The 14308-nt window shown below is 48.8% G+C and overlaps 1 protein-coding gene across 3 annotated transcripts in view; it reads left to right on the top strand.

The window, feature by feature from the left end:
* The window catches only part of IDE (insulin degrading enzyme), an 86987-nt gene that overhangs the window by 31142 nt on the left and 41537 nt on the right, over positions 1 to 14308 (top strand). For all 3 annotated transcript variants that reach the window (XM_083149339.1, XM_083149338.1, XM_083149337.1), the window contains exons 9-11: positions 3351 to 3442; positions 4643 to 4723; positions 4930 to 5033. In XM_083149339.1, the coding sequence (XP_083005465.1) occupies positions 3351 to 3442; positions 4643 to 4723; positions 4930 to 5033 (277 nt within the window). The remainder of the gene's footprint in view (positions 1 to 3350; positions 3443 to 4642; positions 4724 to 4929; positions 5034 to 14308) is intronic.

Here is a 14308-nt window from a genome sequence, read left to right as displayed (position 1 = left end):
TAATGGGTTCCTTACAGTAGCTGACTTACACATAGGATAATGGGTTCCTTACAGTAGCTGACTGTTACACATAGGATAATGGGTTCCTTACAGTAGCTGACTGTTACACATAGGATAATGGGTTCCTTACAGTAGCTGACTGTTACACATAGGATAATGGGTTCCTTACAGTAGCTGACTGTTACACATAGGATAATGGGTTCCTTACAGTAGCTGACTGTTACACATAGGATATTGGGTTCCTTACAGTAGCTGACTGTTGCACATAGGATAATGGGTTCCTTACAGTAGCTGACTGTTACACATAGGATAATGGGTTCCTTACAGTAGCTGACTGTTACACATAGGATAATGGGTTCCTTACAGTAAACTACATGGGTGTTAGAAGTCACTAGGGAGATCTGTGGACATCTAAAAGGACAATATTGTAGACCACATGCTTTTATATAGGCCCAAAATAATTTCCCCCACTTCCTGTCCTCTCCTCAGCGCTTTACAGAGAGAATATTTGAACTTTCACATCAACCCCTGCTCCAGTGGAGCTTACAATCTATATTATCTACCACATGTACAGGCACACACACATTCATGCTAGGATTAATTTGTTGGGACACTGTTTACCTACCAGTATAATTTTGGAATGTGGCAGGAAACCGGAGTGCCCAGAGAAAAACCTGCGGGCACTGGGAGAACGTACACACTCCACACCGTTAGGGGGATGGTGGGAATCCACCTCAGTGCTTTGAAGCAGTAATGCTAACCATTACACTGTCCGTGCTGCCTGTTTTTTGTAGGCCCCCCATACACTAACCAGAGGCATCCCATGCAGCCTTGCAGGCAATGATACCTTGGCTACTGCCCATCAGGGAGCTGCTGGGCTGCAGGATCGCATACCATACATCCAGGGCTGGCGCCACCACTAGGCAAATCTAGGCATTTGCCTAGGGCGCCGGCCACTGGAGGGCGGTATTTCGCCCCCCTTGCCGCCCGGGTACCTGTCCTGCGGCGTATATGTGCGTAAAAGCTGGCGGCGGCGGCAGCGGGGGGTCCCTGCAGTCAATAAGAAATAACGAGCGCTATCCGCCGGGCTATGCGGAAGCGCTTCTGTTTTGGAAACACTGGCCGCACGCTGATTGGCTGAGATTCAGCCAATCGGCGTGCGCCGTGCGGCCAGTGTTTCCAAAACAGAAGCGCTTCCGCATAGCCCGGCGGATAGCGCTCGTTATTTCTTATTGACTGCAGGGACCCCCCGCTGCCGCCAGCTTTACAGCGCCGCAGGACAGGTACCCGGGCGGCAGACACCGGGGCACCCCCACCCTGACTTGCCTGGGGCGCTCTGGTGCCTTGCACCGGCCCTGCATACATCATATGCAGTCTATTTGCATGCATCGCATGCGATCCTAGCAAGAGCTGCAGGGTCAGAGAAATCCTATTGCAACCCTTGCGATCTCCAGTTCCGATCCGACAGATCCTGATTCATCTGCCGATCCATCCCAATCGGGTGAAAAAGTGTCCAAATTGTAGTGAATGGGCACCTTCAGAATTTGTAAAGTAACAGTTTTATGTTCTCATATGTTATAGAATGAACTATTAATACAATGTTACTTAATTGGGGATTTCAATAAAAACCTATTTTAAGCTAAAGTGTGGCTATTTGGTATATACTGTATTATGTAATAATTCAGTGGTTCTCAAACTCTGTTTGCAAGATACCTCAACAGTCTCGGTATAAAATACATTTGTGCTTGTGCACAGGTGATTTAATTAGTATCTCAGTTTGATTATACTACTTGTGCACAAACCTGAATTTCTGTGAGCACTGGACAGTGATGACAGTATGAGAACTATTGGTATGTATAAAGGCCCATACACACTGGGCGACTTTGAGCTGAAAGCCGCTCAGTTTACTCGTATGAGCCGCTTTCAGCTCAAAAGCTGGTACTCTTTACCTAGCATGGCGGCCATCGCGGGCATTGAGTGCACTAAAAAATCGGGTGCGACGCGATGCCCACGATTTCCCATAGGGAACAATGTTAAATTTCTCAATTGACCCGATTTTTCTGTTCAATGCCTCAATTGACCCGATTTTTCCATAGGAAACAATGTTAAATGGCCCACATAGGCCAAATAGCCACCCTGAAGTGTGAAATGGCCCCAACGCCACCCCACGATCAACGTGAACCCGAAGCGTGGCGAGCGCAGCGAGCCCGCGAGGGGCGGCGGTACGCGTCCTACGACCTTTTCATACCCCCACTATCCACGTCGGCGTGGAGTTGAGAATAGAATAGTGTGGCGAGCGCAGCGAGCCCCGCGTGGGGACGCGGATACCTGTGAAGGTATCCGCGTCCCCTCGCGGGGCTCGACACGCTTGTGGCTCGCTGCGCTCGCCACACTATTCTATTCTCAACTCCACGCCGACGTGGATAGTGGGGGTATGAAAAGGTCGTAGGACGCGTACCGCCGCCCCTCGTGGGCTCGCTGCGCTCGCCACGCTTCGGGTTCACGTTGATCGTGGGGTGGCGTTAACAATTGTGGGGGCCATTTCACACTTCAGGGTGGCTATTTGGCCTATGTGGGCCAGAAAAATCGGGTCAATTGAGAAATTTAACATTGATCCCTATGGGAAATCGCGGGCATCGCGTCGGTCGCGTCGCACCCGATTTTTAGTGCATTCAATGCCTGCGATGCCCGTGATTTTTTTTACCTGCGATGCCCACGATCAAAATCATGGGCGCCGTGCTAGGTAAAGAGTACCCAAAAGCCTCCCAGTGTGTATGGGGCAGCAGTGAGCTCTGATGTGCACTTACGCCTCATTGCCGGCCACAGCCGCTCATCTCCGGCTATGGTTAGTCATCCACTTCCGAGAAAATCGCTATGTCCTGAGCATTTTACTCCATAACCGTTGTCCGTACACGCTGGGCAAAATCACCCAGTGTATATGGCCCTTACGGCACCCACTGATATCCATGCCCATAGAAAAGCATGCTAACCTTTGGACTCTTCTTGTTATCTGATCAGAGGACTCCATAGTGGAATACCCCCTTTCTTTATATCAGTGGTTTCCAACCCTGGTCCTCAAGTTCCCCCAACAGTGCACGTTTTCCAGGTCTCCACACAGAATCACAAGTGACATAATTAGCTCCACCTGTGGATCTTTTAAAATGTGTTTAAATAATGAGTGCACCTGTTGGGTGACCTGGAAAATGTTCACTGTTGGGGGTACTTGAGGACCAGGGTTGGGAACCACTGCTTTATATGAAGGAACAGAGCAGCCATTTCTGTATGTCATTGTGTGGGTAATGTTTCCTCCTCTCCTCCTGTTGTGTAATCTGTGCTCCTGTCTCTTGTAGTGCACGTGGATGACATCATTTTCCACATGTTTCAGTACATCCAGAAGCTCAGAAGTGAGGGTCCTCAGGAGTGGGTGTTCCAGGAGTGCAAGGTACGCGCAGATCTCCAGTGTAATCTGTTAGCTAGTGCATCTCGTGGAGTGCATCTTCCACAAAGTTATGGTGATCATTATTAATTTGTAGTTCCAGTATACCACATTGGCCACGCCTTGTTTGTTAATATGCTCATTTACTCACCATTATATAGATCCCGGACCAGATGATCATTTCTATGGGGTTTTTCACTTGTTTTGTCCCAAATGTCGACACAGTTGACATGGACACTAAAAAAGTGCACCGTATCCCCTCGCATGGCTCACCTTGCTGCGCTCGGCGCGCTATTTTACTCTTCCACCAAGCCCTATTGGATGGTAGGGCATGAAATACCACCTGTCAGCTAAAAAAAAGTTAAAAAACCCATGTTGACCTTTTGACTGTCGACTTCCCCATGTCAACCTAATGCTTGTGTCGACCTAATGTCCCTATCGACCTAACCCATGTTGATCTTACCCATGTTGACCTTCAGCTTCTATGTGTAGAAAGACGCAGATGAAGCATCACAGCACATAGACCGTGTCTGACTCCTTCACACGTAGATAGTGTTTGCACTCGTATGCACAGCAGGCAGGGGCACTGCATTATGCAGAGGTAAGGGGGCGGGGCCCTGATGTGGTGTCCCTCTGTCACTGCTGGTGTGTGCCCCAGACATCGGCGTCACTACTGGGACATGCCTTAGCCATTGGTGACAGTAATGGGGCATGCCCAGCACACCTCCCCCAAGTTTACATTTTAATGCAAATCAATGCCACGTGCATGGCATCTGTTCGCAATGACATCTGGCAGGGGGAGTGTAGGCTGGTTTAGCAGGCCCCTGTGTTTAAGGGGCACAGCACATTTTGCCCTTTCAGGCAGGGTGCAGGGTTTTACCAATCGCACCACGTCTTTGATGCCACAAACATCCAATTCATAGGAATGAGACATTCATAGACCAGGATGTCTTTCAGCTAAAATGAATGGGAAGAACAGAGAGAAAAATTGAACCTTTCCTTGAAGCCTTCATACAAACCGCAGGATCTAGGTAGTTCCGCACCAAAGTGCAGGCAAACGTCTCAATTATTACTTTGTATGGAATTCTACTCATTTGAAATCTTGTGTTTGTTAGAACACTGTGGAGTCTTTAGTTTTATCTCACTCATGAGTGATGGGATTCCAGAATTCTTGTGCTAATGCTTGCCACCTCCTTCTTATTTTAGGACTTGAATGCAGTTTCCTTCCGATTTAAAGACAAAGAGCACCCACGCGGGTACACCTCAAAAGTTGCTGGATTGTTACATGTAAGTGTTCAAAAATATCCAACTAAGCCCACATATGTTTAGTTGTTACGCAGTTGTATGTTCCACTTAAAGACAAGTCTGTATTAGTGATTATTGTTTTGGGATGAGCTGCTTAACCAGCACATAGGGGTGTTTGGCAATGTAGTGTATACATAAATCATTTTGAACTTTGTAATTCCTTTAAATGGAAACATGTTGTTTTTCAGTATTACCCCCTGGAAGAAGTCCTGTCGGCCGAGTACTTACTAGAGGAATTCAGGCCAGACTTGATACAAATGGTGCTGGATAAACTCCGACCAGAGAATGTGCGGTAAGTACCTATCTGAGGTGTCGAGCGGCTGCTGTTATCATCGGCTCCTTCTTGTTTATATTTACTACCAGCTGATAAATCACAATCTGTGGTTGCTGTACAAGGTTTTGTAAGGACTAGATAGAAGTATGGGTACTTATGTAGTATCTGGGCTGCCGATTTTTTGATTGTATGCCTTAAGTTAAGGCATACAATCAGATGCGATGCGATATCGCATCGCATCGCATGCGACCATCGGATGCGATGACCCGATTTTTCCATAGGAATCAATGTTAAAATGGACTGAGTCCATTTTAACATGGAATTCAATGGGAAAAAGGGGTCCTTTTCAAACCCCTACTATCCAAGTGGGCATGGAGTTGGATATAAACCTGTAGCGAGCCACCGAGCCCGAAGCGTGGAGAGCGAACGAGCCCCGCGAGAGGAAGGTATTCTGTGTCCCCTCGCGGGGCTCGCTTCGCTCGCCACGCTTCGGGCTCGGTGGCTCGCTACGCTCGCCACAGGTTTATATCCAACTCCATGCCCACTTGGATAGTAGGGGTTTGAAAAGGACCCCTTTTTCCCATTGAATTCCATGTTAACATTGATTCCTATGGAAAAATCGGGTAATCCGATGGTCGCATGCGATGCGATGTACCCGATTTAGAAATCGGCAGCCCAGATACTACATAAGTACCGAAGTATGCCCTCCACCATGAGGCAGCCATTTGTCAGCTGTACTAACATGAGCATACAACCTATCCATTCACTAGGAATCTGTGACACCAGTTGTATCGGTCTATCCCAAAATGGCCGCTTTTAGTATGTGCTTCTGAGAGTTCCCCAGAATTTTCTCCTTCAGGAGACATCAGGGGCCACAGCTTTACAGTGGGTAATAGGAGTGGGAGAGAGCTCCAGCACCCTAGAGGATAACTTTAACTGCCTCCCAGGCAGCCAGGCTCCTCCCCTCCTATACCCCGCCTCCAGGCCAAGGACCTCCGCTTTTTTCTAGGGTGCTGGCAGGAGCCAGATGCACCCAAAAAAGGGCCTGCTATATAGCAGCCATAACTTTTTTTTTTTTTTTCAAAAACATTTTTTCTTTATTTTCCAACAATAATCAAGTAACAACAAGAAATTTGTGTGTATAGCATACTTTCACACACCATGCCACCTCTATCTAAACATGTCAATAAAGCGTTATGCCTTAAATAACTTGAAGTATTATTGTTTCCTTTCTTGCATTATCATTACATATACAACAAACCATAAACCCAACTCTACCCCCCACTAACCCTCCCCCCCTTCCCCCTCCAGGCAGGCCTTGGGTGCAAACTATGTGTTGCTTAACGATCTGGTGAGGTACCAAGTGGTACCTTCATACAGAGAGTAAATGCGCTGTTGGGATTCACAATCCAGTGAGTCTATGTACACTCCCCATTTGTGCATGAACTTCTTGACCCCTTGTTCCACATGTGGGACTGTGGCTCGTCTATCTAAATGTAAAAGGTGTAGTAGGGACGTTTTGACCGAGTGAAGGAATGGGGGAGAAGACACAGTCCAACTCCTTAGTATGGTCTTCCTAGCCACTGTCACTACTATTGTTAGAAAAGGAACAATGGCCGTTTTGCGGCCTTGTAGATTCCAGTTAGCAAAGTTTACGCATAACATGGCCATGGGGTCTTTGGTCAATTTTAAGTGGCATATTTCATTTATGAATCCCATCACTTTGTCCCAGAATTTTCTTATGCGGCCACAATCCCACATACAGTGGTAAAAATCAGCTCCTGAGCCCTTGCATTTCAGGCATCTCCCCGATTCCCCGGGGGCATAATGCCTCCTCTGGGCTTGAGATATATATGCCCTGTGTAAAGTCTTAATATGGACTTCTTGCATCTGGGCTGATCGGAGTAATTTCAACGTTTTTTCCATAGGTTTTAGAAAGATCTCAGTCTCCGTCACCCCTGGTATGTCTCGTTGCCAGGGCACAATGGCGTCAGTCCAGATCTTCTCCGGTTGTACCGGGAGAAGGTCTGTATATATATATCTGAGTCTGAAAGGCCCAGTTAAACTTAGTACAAATATCGATTTCAAAGCATCTGGTTGTTCAGGGTTTACCATGGGGGGTGGCAGCGATTGTATGTAGTGCCTAACCTGAAAATATAAGACCATATCCCTATTTGGAATTGAATATTTATCCTTAATATCCTGAAATGACATTACTCTGCCTCCCGGATCAAACACATCTTTTATAGTCAATATTCCCTTTTCCTTCCATCTGCGATATCCTGCCGTGGTCATTCCCGCGGGGAATGCTGGATTGCCCATTAATGGTATAAACTTGGTAACAGTATGCCTTCTACCCAGTTTTTTATTTACATGGACCCACATCCAGAATGTGTCGGTAAATAATATATTTTGCAGAACCGCCGTAGGGATATCCTTTCGCTGTAAGTGCAGCAGTGCCGCCAACGTATACGGCTCTACCAATTCCTCCTCTGAAGCCTTATGTGTATAAGATTGACCGTTGTGTAGCCAGTCTAGAGCATATCTTAAGAATACCGCCTGAGTAAATGCCACAATATTTGGGACTCCCAACCCTCCCTCTGCCTTTTTTATGAATGTTTTATGTCTAGCCATTCTTGGTTTCTTTCCCTGCCATAGAAACTTGAAAAAACTTGTATTTAATTTAGCTATATCTTTTTTTGTTAGTTTTATGGGTAACATTTGGATGCAGTATGACAGCTTCGGGAATATTATAGATTGTAAGGCCGCTGCCCTCCCCATCATAGATAGTGGTAAATTATTCCAGTTCTCCAGCATGGCGACAACCTTGTCTACTGTAGGGGTGAAGTTCAGTTGGTATAATTTAGTTAGGTCTCCTGGTATGTTAATGCCCAAATATTTAATTGAGTCCCTTGTGACTTTGAATCTATCTACCGTCGGGGTTCCCTCCCACATCTCGTCTAGTCCCCCCACTCTCAGGATCTCGGACTTGCTCACATTGACCCTATAGCCCGCAAACGAGCTAAACGCTGTGATCAAATCCAAAATGGCTGGCAACGAATTTCTCAGGTCTGAGGCAAACAAAAGCATGTCGTTGGCAAAAAGACATATCTTCATTGTCGTGGTTCCCACGTCTATTCCCCTGTAACCCTGACTGTCACACAATGCAACCGCCAGTGGCTCCAGGGCCAGAGCAAACAGTAGGGGGGACAGGGGGCATCCCTGTCTGGTGCCCCTCTGTATCTCAAATGGTTCAGAGACATACCCGTTACAGGCTACTTGGGTCCGCGGGTGCCAGTACAAACCCCTAATCAGGTCTACAAAAGGAGCCGGAAATCCATATCTAGCTAAGCATTCAAATAAGTGATCCCAGGTGACCAGGTCAAAAGCCTTCTCCGCATCCATAGACACAATTGCCTGGCCACCTGGGCTTCCTACCCCTCTCACATGTTGAATCACCGCTAACACTTTACGAACGTTTACTACTGAGTGCCTGCCACAGATGAATCCTGTTTGGTCCGGGTCTACTACCCGTGGCAGGATGAATTTCCGCTATAATTTTAGTTAATAACTTGTAGTCAACATTTAATAGGGAGATCGGTCTGTAGGCTCCCGGATCTTCCCTATCTTTTCCCGGTTTAGGTATCACCTTGACAATAGCAGAATTGAAATATAATGGCACCTGCGTACCCTTCACTATTGTGTTAAATACATTCCTCAATGTTTCCCCAATTCTTGGGGCCAGGATCTTATAAAATTCACCCGAGAAGCCATCCGGCCCTGGGGCTTTTAAAGGCTTCAACATGCCTATGGCTTGTTTGACCTCTTCGTCAGTGATAGGGGCAATTATGTTCTCCTTTTGCAAGTCCGAGATCCCAGGTAGCTTTACCTTTTCCCAGAACTCTTCCTTTTTGGCCTGATCTATTTGATCTTGACTATATAATTGGGTATAAAACTTGTTAAAGACATCCAAAATTTCTGTTCCCTTATGTGTTGTGCGTCCCTCAGGGGTCTTAAAAGAGGCCACAGCAGCCGAGGTTCTAGTTCCCCTAAATAAGTTAGACCGGTATCTCCCTGTTTTGTTACCATGCGTGTAGAACTGGAAAGTGGAGTTAGACATGCACTTCGTGGCCTCCACTGCTAATAGTGAGTCATAATGAGATTTAGCCCTAACATAGTTCTGTTTATGTTCCTCAGAGGCCTGTGTTTTGTATTGTGCGAAGGTCATAGTTAGTTCCTCCTGTGCTTTTTGAATGAGAGTTGTTCTGTCTCTACGATATTTGCCAACAAAGGACATAATCTCCCCCCTTAAAATTGCTTTTGCAGTCTGCCATAATATCAATGGGTCTGAATCCTGATTTGCATTGTTATGTATATATTCCTCCCATTTTGCCTCTAACATGTTGCGGAACTTGATGGATGAGGATAGGTACGCTGGGAAACGCCATTGGCGGTGTGTCCCTGTATCAACCGATGTGGCTATGTCACACCAGATCAAAGAGTGGTCTGACAGACATATTGATTCTATACCAGCATCCAGAATGTCCGACATCATGGAAGAGGAGGCCAACAAGTAGTCTATACGTGATAATGTACCGTGTGCAGCTGAGAGACACGTATAATCTCTATCTGTAGGGTATAGTAATCTCCAGCAATCCATTAAATGTAATTGTTCTGTAATGAATTTGATATTTATTGTTGGTTGTGAAGGGGGCCTTCTCGGGCAGGACGACCTATCTATAAATGGGTTAGCCACCATGTTAAAGTCGCCTCCCAGAATCAGTCTCGAATCAGAGTGTGTATAAAGTTTAGACATAAGTTTGCGGTAGAACTGCTTTGAGGAGGAATTGGGGGCGCATATGTTGCAAATGACATAGTGGTCCTTATTTACTTGCATTTTCACTATGATTACCCTGCCCTCTGGGTCCACGAAAACCGTAGAAATCTGTGCATTTAATGTGGCTTTGATTAATATAACAACTCCTCTGGCTTTAGATCCGTAGGAGGCAGAAGCTGCCACAACATAGCCCATTGATCCCAATTTTGCGTGTTCCATGTCAGTGAGGTGAGTCTCCTGCAGTAAGGCGACATCTGCCTTCTGTTTTTTGAGATACAACAGTATCTTTTTACGCTTTATAGGAGAGTTCACCCCACCGACATTCCATGAGCACACTCTCATAGCTGTCATCTTATCCTATTTCTAGTATATCTCTGCAAAATTGCCCCAAGACCTGCTTCCCCTCCCTTCTGCCCGCCCTTCCCTCCCTCCCCAAACGTCCCCAACCCCTACAAAACACAGTAAAACATAAACTGGTAACCCCAACCCTATATCTAGGGTCATAACAAAACTTGAAAATTAGGAGAAGACTTTTCTCCTCGGCAATATCTTGCCTGTCTTCGGACTTCCGGGAAAGAGGGCTCCTTTCGGAGCACATTAGTTCTGCTGTAAACGTCCCGGACAAACGACAAGGGCCGGCACCCCAATATTCAATCAAAAGATGAAGATAAATCTCTACACCTGAGACTATGAATCCCTCCTTTAGGTTTGGTTATGTGGGTCTCGCAAAGCAAAAGTGCAGCATCTGTCTTTTCACATATCTTGAAGATTGTTCCTGCTGCATAAGTCACTTCAATTATTTGTGTTTCTTGACCCAAATTGCCAGTCCTCCACTACTCAGTGGTTATACATAGTCCCATTACTTCTACCAATAGCTCTGTTTACTCTCTTGTTGGGCTGCATCTCTCTCCCGCTCTTAAGTACGCTTGTGCATCGGTGTTGAAAAGTCTTTAAAGTTGCCGTCCTCAACAGCCGTAATCTGGCCGGGTACATTAGCGCAAATTTCCTGTTGTCTCGTATCAACTGGGTACAGATCACCGAGAACTCCCACCTGGCTCTGGTGACCTCAGCTGAGTAGTCCTGAAATAGGTGCAACTTATGTGTTTCCCACATCAGGCCTTTCACCTTGCGGGAAGCTGCCCACAGCAATTCCTTGTGTAAATAATTCAGTGTCCTGAAGATTACCACTCTGGGTCTATTACCAGCTCCTTCCTTCTCTGGGCCCAAGCGATGTGCTCTCTCTATAACCATGTCACTGCAGTCAGTGGCCACATCTAGCAAATCAGGCAAAGTGTTCCTTATAAAGTGTTGCAGTGCCTGTCCCCTAACTGACTCTGGGAGCCCCACCAGCCTTAAATTGTTCCTCCTTGACCTGTTTTCGAGGTCGTCCAATTTATTAGTCATTATATGACAGGATTTTTGTAATGCTTCATTATGTGCTTTTAATTCTTGCACTTCGTGGAATACAGCCCCTATTTGTGATTCATTGTGGGAGACACGGTGAGTGAGCTGGGATAGGTGCCCTTTTAGTTCCTCTATAGAGGTCTTAAATGTGTCTGCCTGCTGCTTAAACATGGGAGTGATAGTGTCTCTTATTGCTCTTACCATCTCCTGGTATGAGGCTGCAGACTGCTGTCCTGTGCCTTCCACGCTATCCTGGGTTGGTGTGGGGGTGAGAGGGCTGCTGCTGCGGGGATCAGGCTGCTGTGAGTGAAGTGCAGGCATCTGAGGGCTGGATGGATCAGCGCGTGTCGCTCTGGGCGTCTTAGATGCTGCGGCCGCCATCTTGATTTTTGGGTGATTCGTGCTGCGTTGTTGCTGGCGTCCTGGCATTGGAGATAAATACTTCTCCATGCAGCGGGGACTGTTCCGGAGGGTGTAGGGACGTTGCCCCTCGTGTGCGACCGCTCAGCGGTGATCCTGGGGTGCCGCCCCGATCACCGTCCACGGAGCTGCTGCGACTTGCGGTTCTCTACATGCCCGCCGGAACCGGAAGTCCCAGCCATAACTTTTTAAATTTTTTTTTTTTTTTTTTTACACTATAAGTGTCAGAGCAGCAGCGCTGGGGGTCTGAATAGACCCCTGCACTGCTGGCTCCAACACCTGGGTCCGGCGCTGCATTGCCACCCGCGGGTAGGGACCTGCAGCGGCCCCCGGGCACTGGGAAGCCTGCAGCCGGACGCCGGGAACCACAGGCGCCCCCTTCAGAAGAACCGGGACGCACTGTGAGTAATACACTCTCCCCGCCGGGAGCGTGTGCGATAGCGCAGCGAGGCGCACTGAGTGGCTGCTACAGCCGGCGAGGGGTGACCGCCGGCTGTGCAAGCAAGCGGTCGGCCGGCTCGCCGCCCGTCCCGCTGGACCACCAGGGAGATTAGTTTGTGGCCAGCAGCGCTGGTATGCGGGGCCACCCGGCGCGCTCCGGATCCCCACCATTTTACCAGCGCTGCATGAGGACACCTTCCCTGGGGTCATTTGCTAGCAGGGGGAGGTGGCTCCCCCCACATCAGCCCCTCCCCCGGGGACAGTAGGCAGGGAACTGTGCTTGGCGCACAGAGAGTTCCCGCCACTGACATCCCTTCCTGTCTGCCTGGCTGCACGTGAGGAGGGACACGGAGAAGCTCCAGTTCCACACTCTCACTGCCAGGAGGCTTGGGAAAGTCCCCTCTGTACCTCTCCTGCGGGACACAGGTCACAGTTACGGAGTGCTCAAGTCAGCCATAGCTGCTGCAAGAGCCTAGTGCCATTTGCCTTCTATTTGCATTGTATGCCTATGTATGCTTGCTGTATATGTGTACATATTAACCCAATAGCTGCTGCAGTGTATTTGGTGTCATTTTGTACTTAGCCCTCCTGTACTTACAGTAGTTATGCCCAACAAGGGCAAGTCCAAGAAGGGGGACGCCCCAGCACTGCGGGCCTATCTCCCCTGGACTATGTACAGGACGGCCTATGCGCAAGCTGCTACAATGCGCAGGCGCTGCCCACGCCTACGGCCTCTTCTCAGGAGCCTGCTTGGGCCTCATCCCTTGTGCAGATGATGGCGCAGCTAGTTGATAAAGTCTCATCTGCGCTGTCCCAGCGGCCTGTGCCGTCCTCATCGGCGGCGGGTGCAACCCCCCCCCCCCCAGCATTGGATGCCCAGGGGGAGGGTTCATTGCCCGCAGATAGACGCAGGTCTTTAGTTAAAAGACCGGCGGCACTCCGGACCCTCCTCATGCATGATTCAGATGATGATGATGAGCAAGATGATGATGATGATGATGACTATGTGGAGGAGGCCGTCGATGACGCCATTGACGTCGCCGCTGACATAGGGGATGCCTGTGTTAGAGAGGACCCCCCGTTTCATAGAGAGGATCCCCCGTCTCGCCTTGATGTACCAGGCCTGATTACAGCGGTTAAGAAGGTCCTTCTAATAGACGACCACGCTGATCCGCCTGCGGAGTCGGGCCCTATATTTAAGCGCCCTAAACGCTCCTTAAGTCTATTTCCCAAGTCGGATAATCTTGACATGGTCATTAAGGAAGCTTGGGAGGTCCCTAATAGGAGGTTTGTCATTCACAAACGTTTCTCCTCCCTCTATCCTCTCCCCCAGGAGGACAGGACCCCCTGGGAGACAGCCCCCAGGGTAGATGCTCATGTGGCAAAACTGGTGAAAGCCTCTCTGTTGCCAATCCCTACAGCGTCTCTTAAGTTTTAGGCGGATAGGAAGTTGGAAAACTTCCTGAAGCTTATCTACACCACGGCTGGAGCAGCCGGAAGGCCTGCCTTGGCGTCAGCCTAGGTGGCTATGGCCCTAACTAAATGGACTACTGTCCTCACAGCAGGGGTGTCTGAGGGGGCCCCAGCAGAAACTCTACTACCGACTATAGAGTTGATACATCAGGCTGCCCTCTACTTAGGCGAGGCAGCTCTTGATTCCGCTACGCTCTCCTCCAGGGTGTCAGCTTCAGCAGTGGCCGCTCGCAGATCACTTTGGCTGCGTTCCTGGAAGGCTGACACGGACTCTAAGAAGGCCTTGGAAGCTCTTCCATTCGACGGTTCCCTCTTATTCGGTCCCGAGCTGGATAGGATGGTCGCTACGGTGGCAGCTTCAAAAACTGCTTTTCTACCATCCACCCTGACTACACGGCCCCGGCCGGCCTTTCAGTCTTTTCGGTTCCAGGGTCGTGGTAGGGGACAGGCCTTCTCCTCCAGATCTTCCCAGGGGGGCAGATCCTCCCGCCCTAGAGGCAAGCGTCCCTGGGCCACCAGACACCCTGACCCCAAGCCTGCGGACAAGCCCGCCGCATGACGGGGTGGGCCCCCACCTGGGGGATCCCAAGGTGGGCGGTCGTCTGTTTTCTCCCATCTGGTTGGAATCCACCACAGACACGTGGGTTCAGGAGGTGGTCTCTTGGGGCTACTCCTTAACTTTTAGGCATCGCCCACCGACATCGTTCTTTTCCACGAG

This window comes from Crinia signifera, chromosome 6, assembly GCF_055691185.1.
Source record: "Crinia signifera chromosome 6, ASM5569118v1, whole genome shotgun sequence".
Taxonomy (NCBI): Eukaryota; Metazoa; Chordata; class Amphibia; order Anura; family Myobatrachidae; genus Crinia; species Crinia signifera.
The sequence above is the reverse complement of the archived record's forward strand: the minus strand, read 5'-3'. Positions and strand labels throughout refer to the sequence as shown.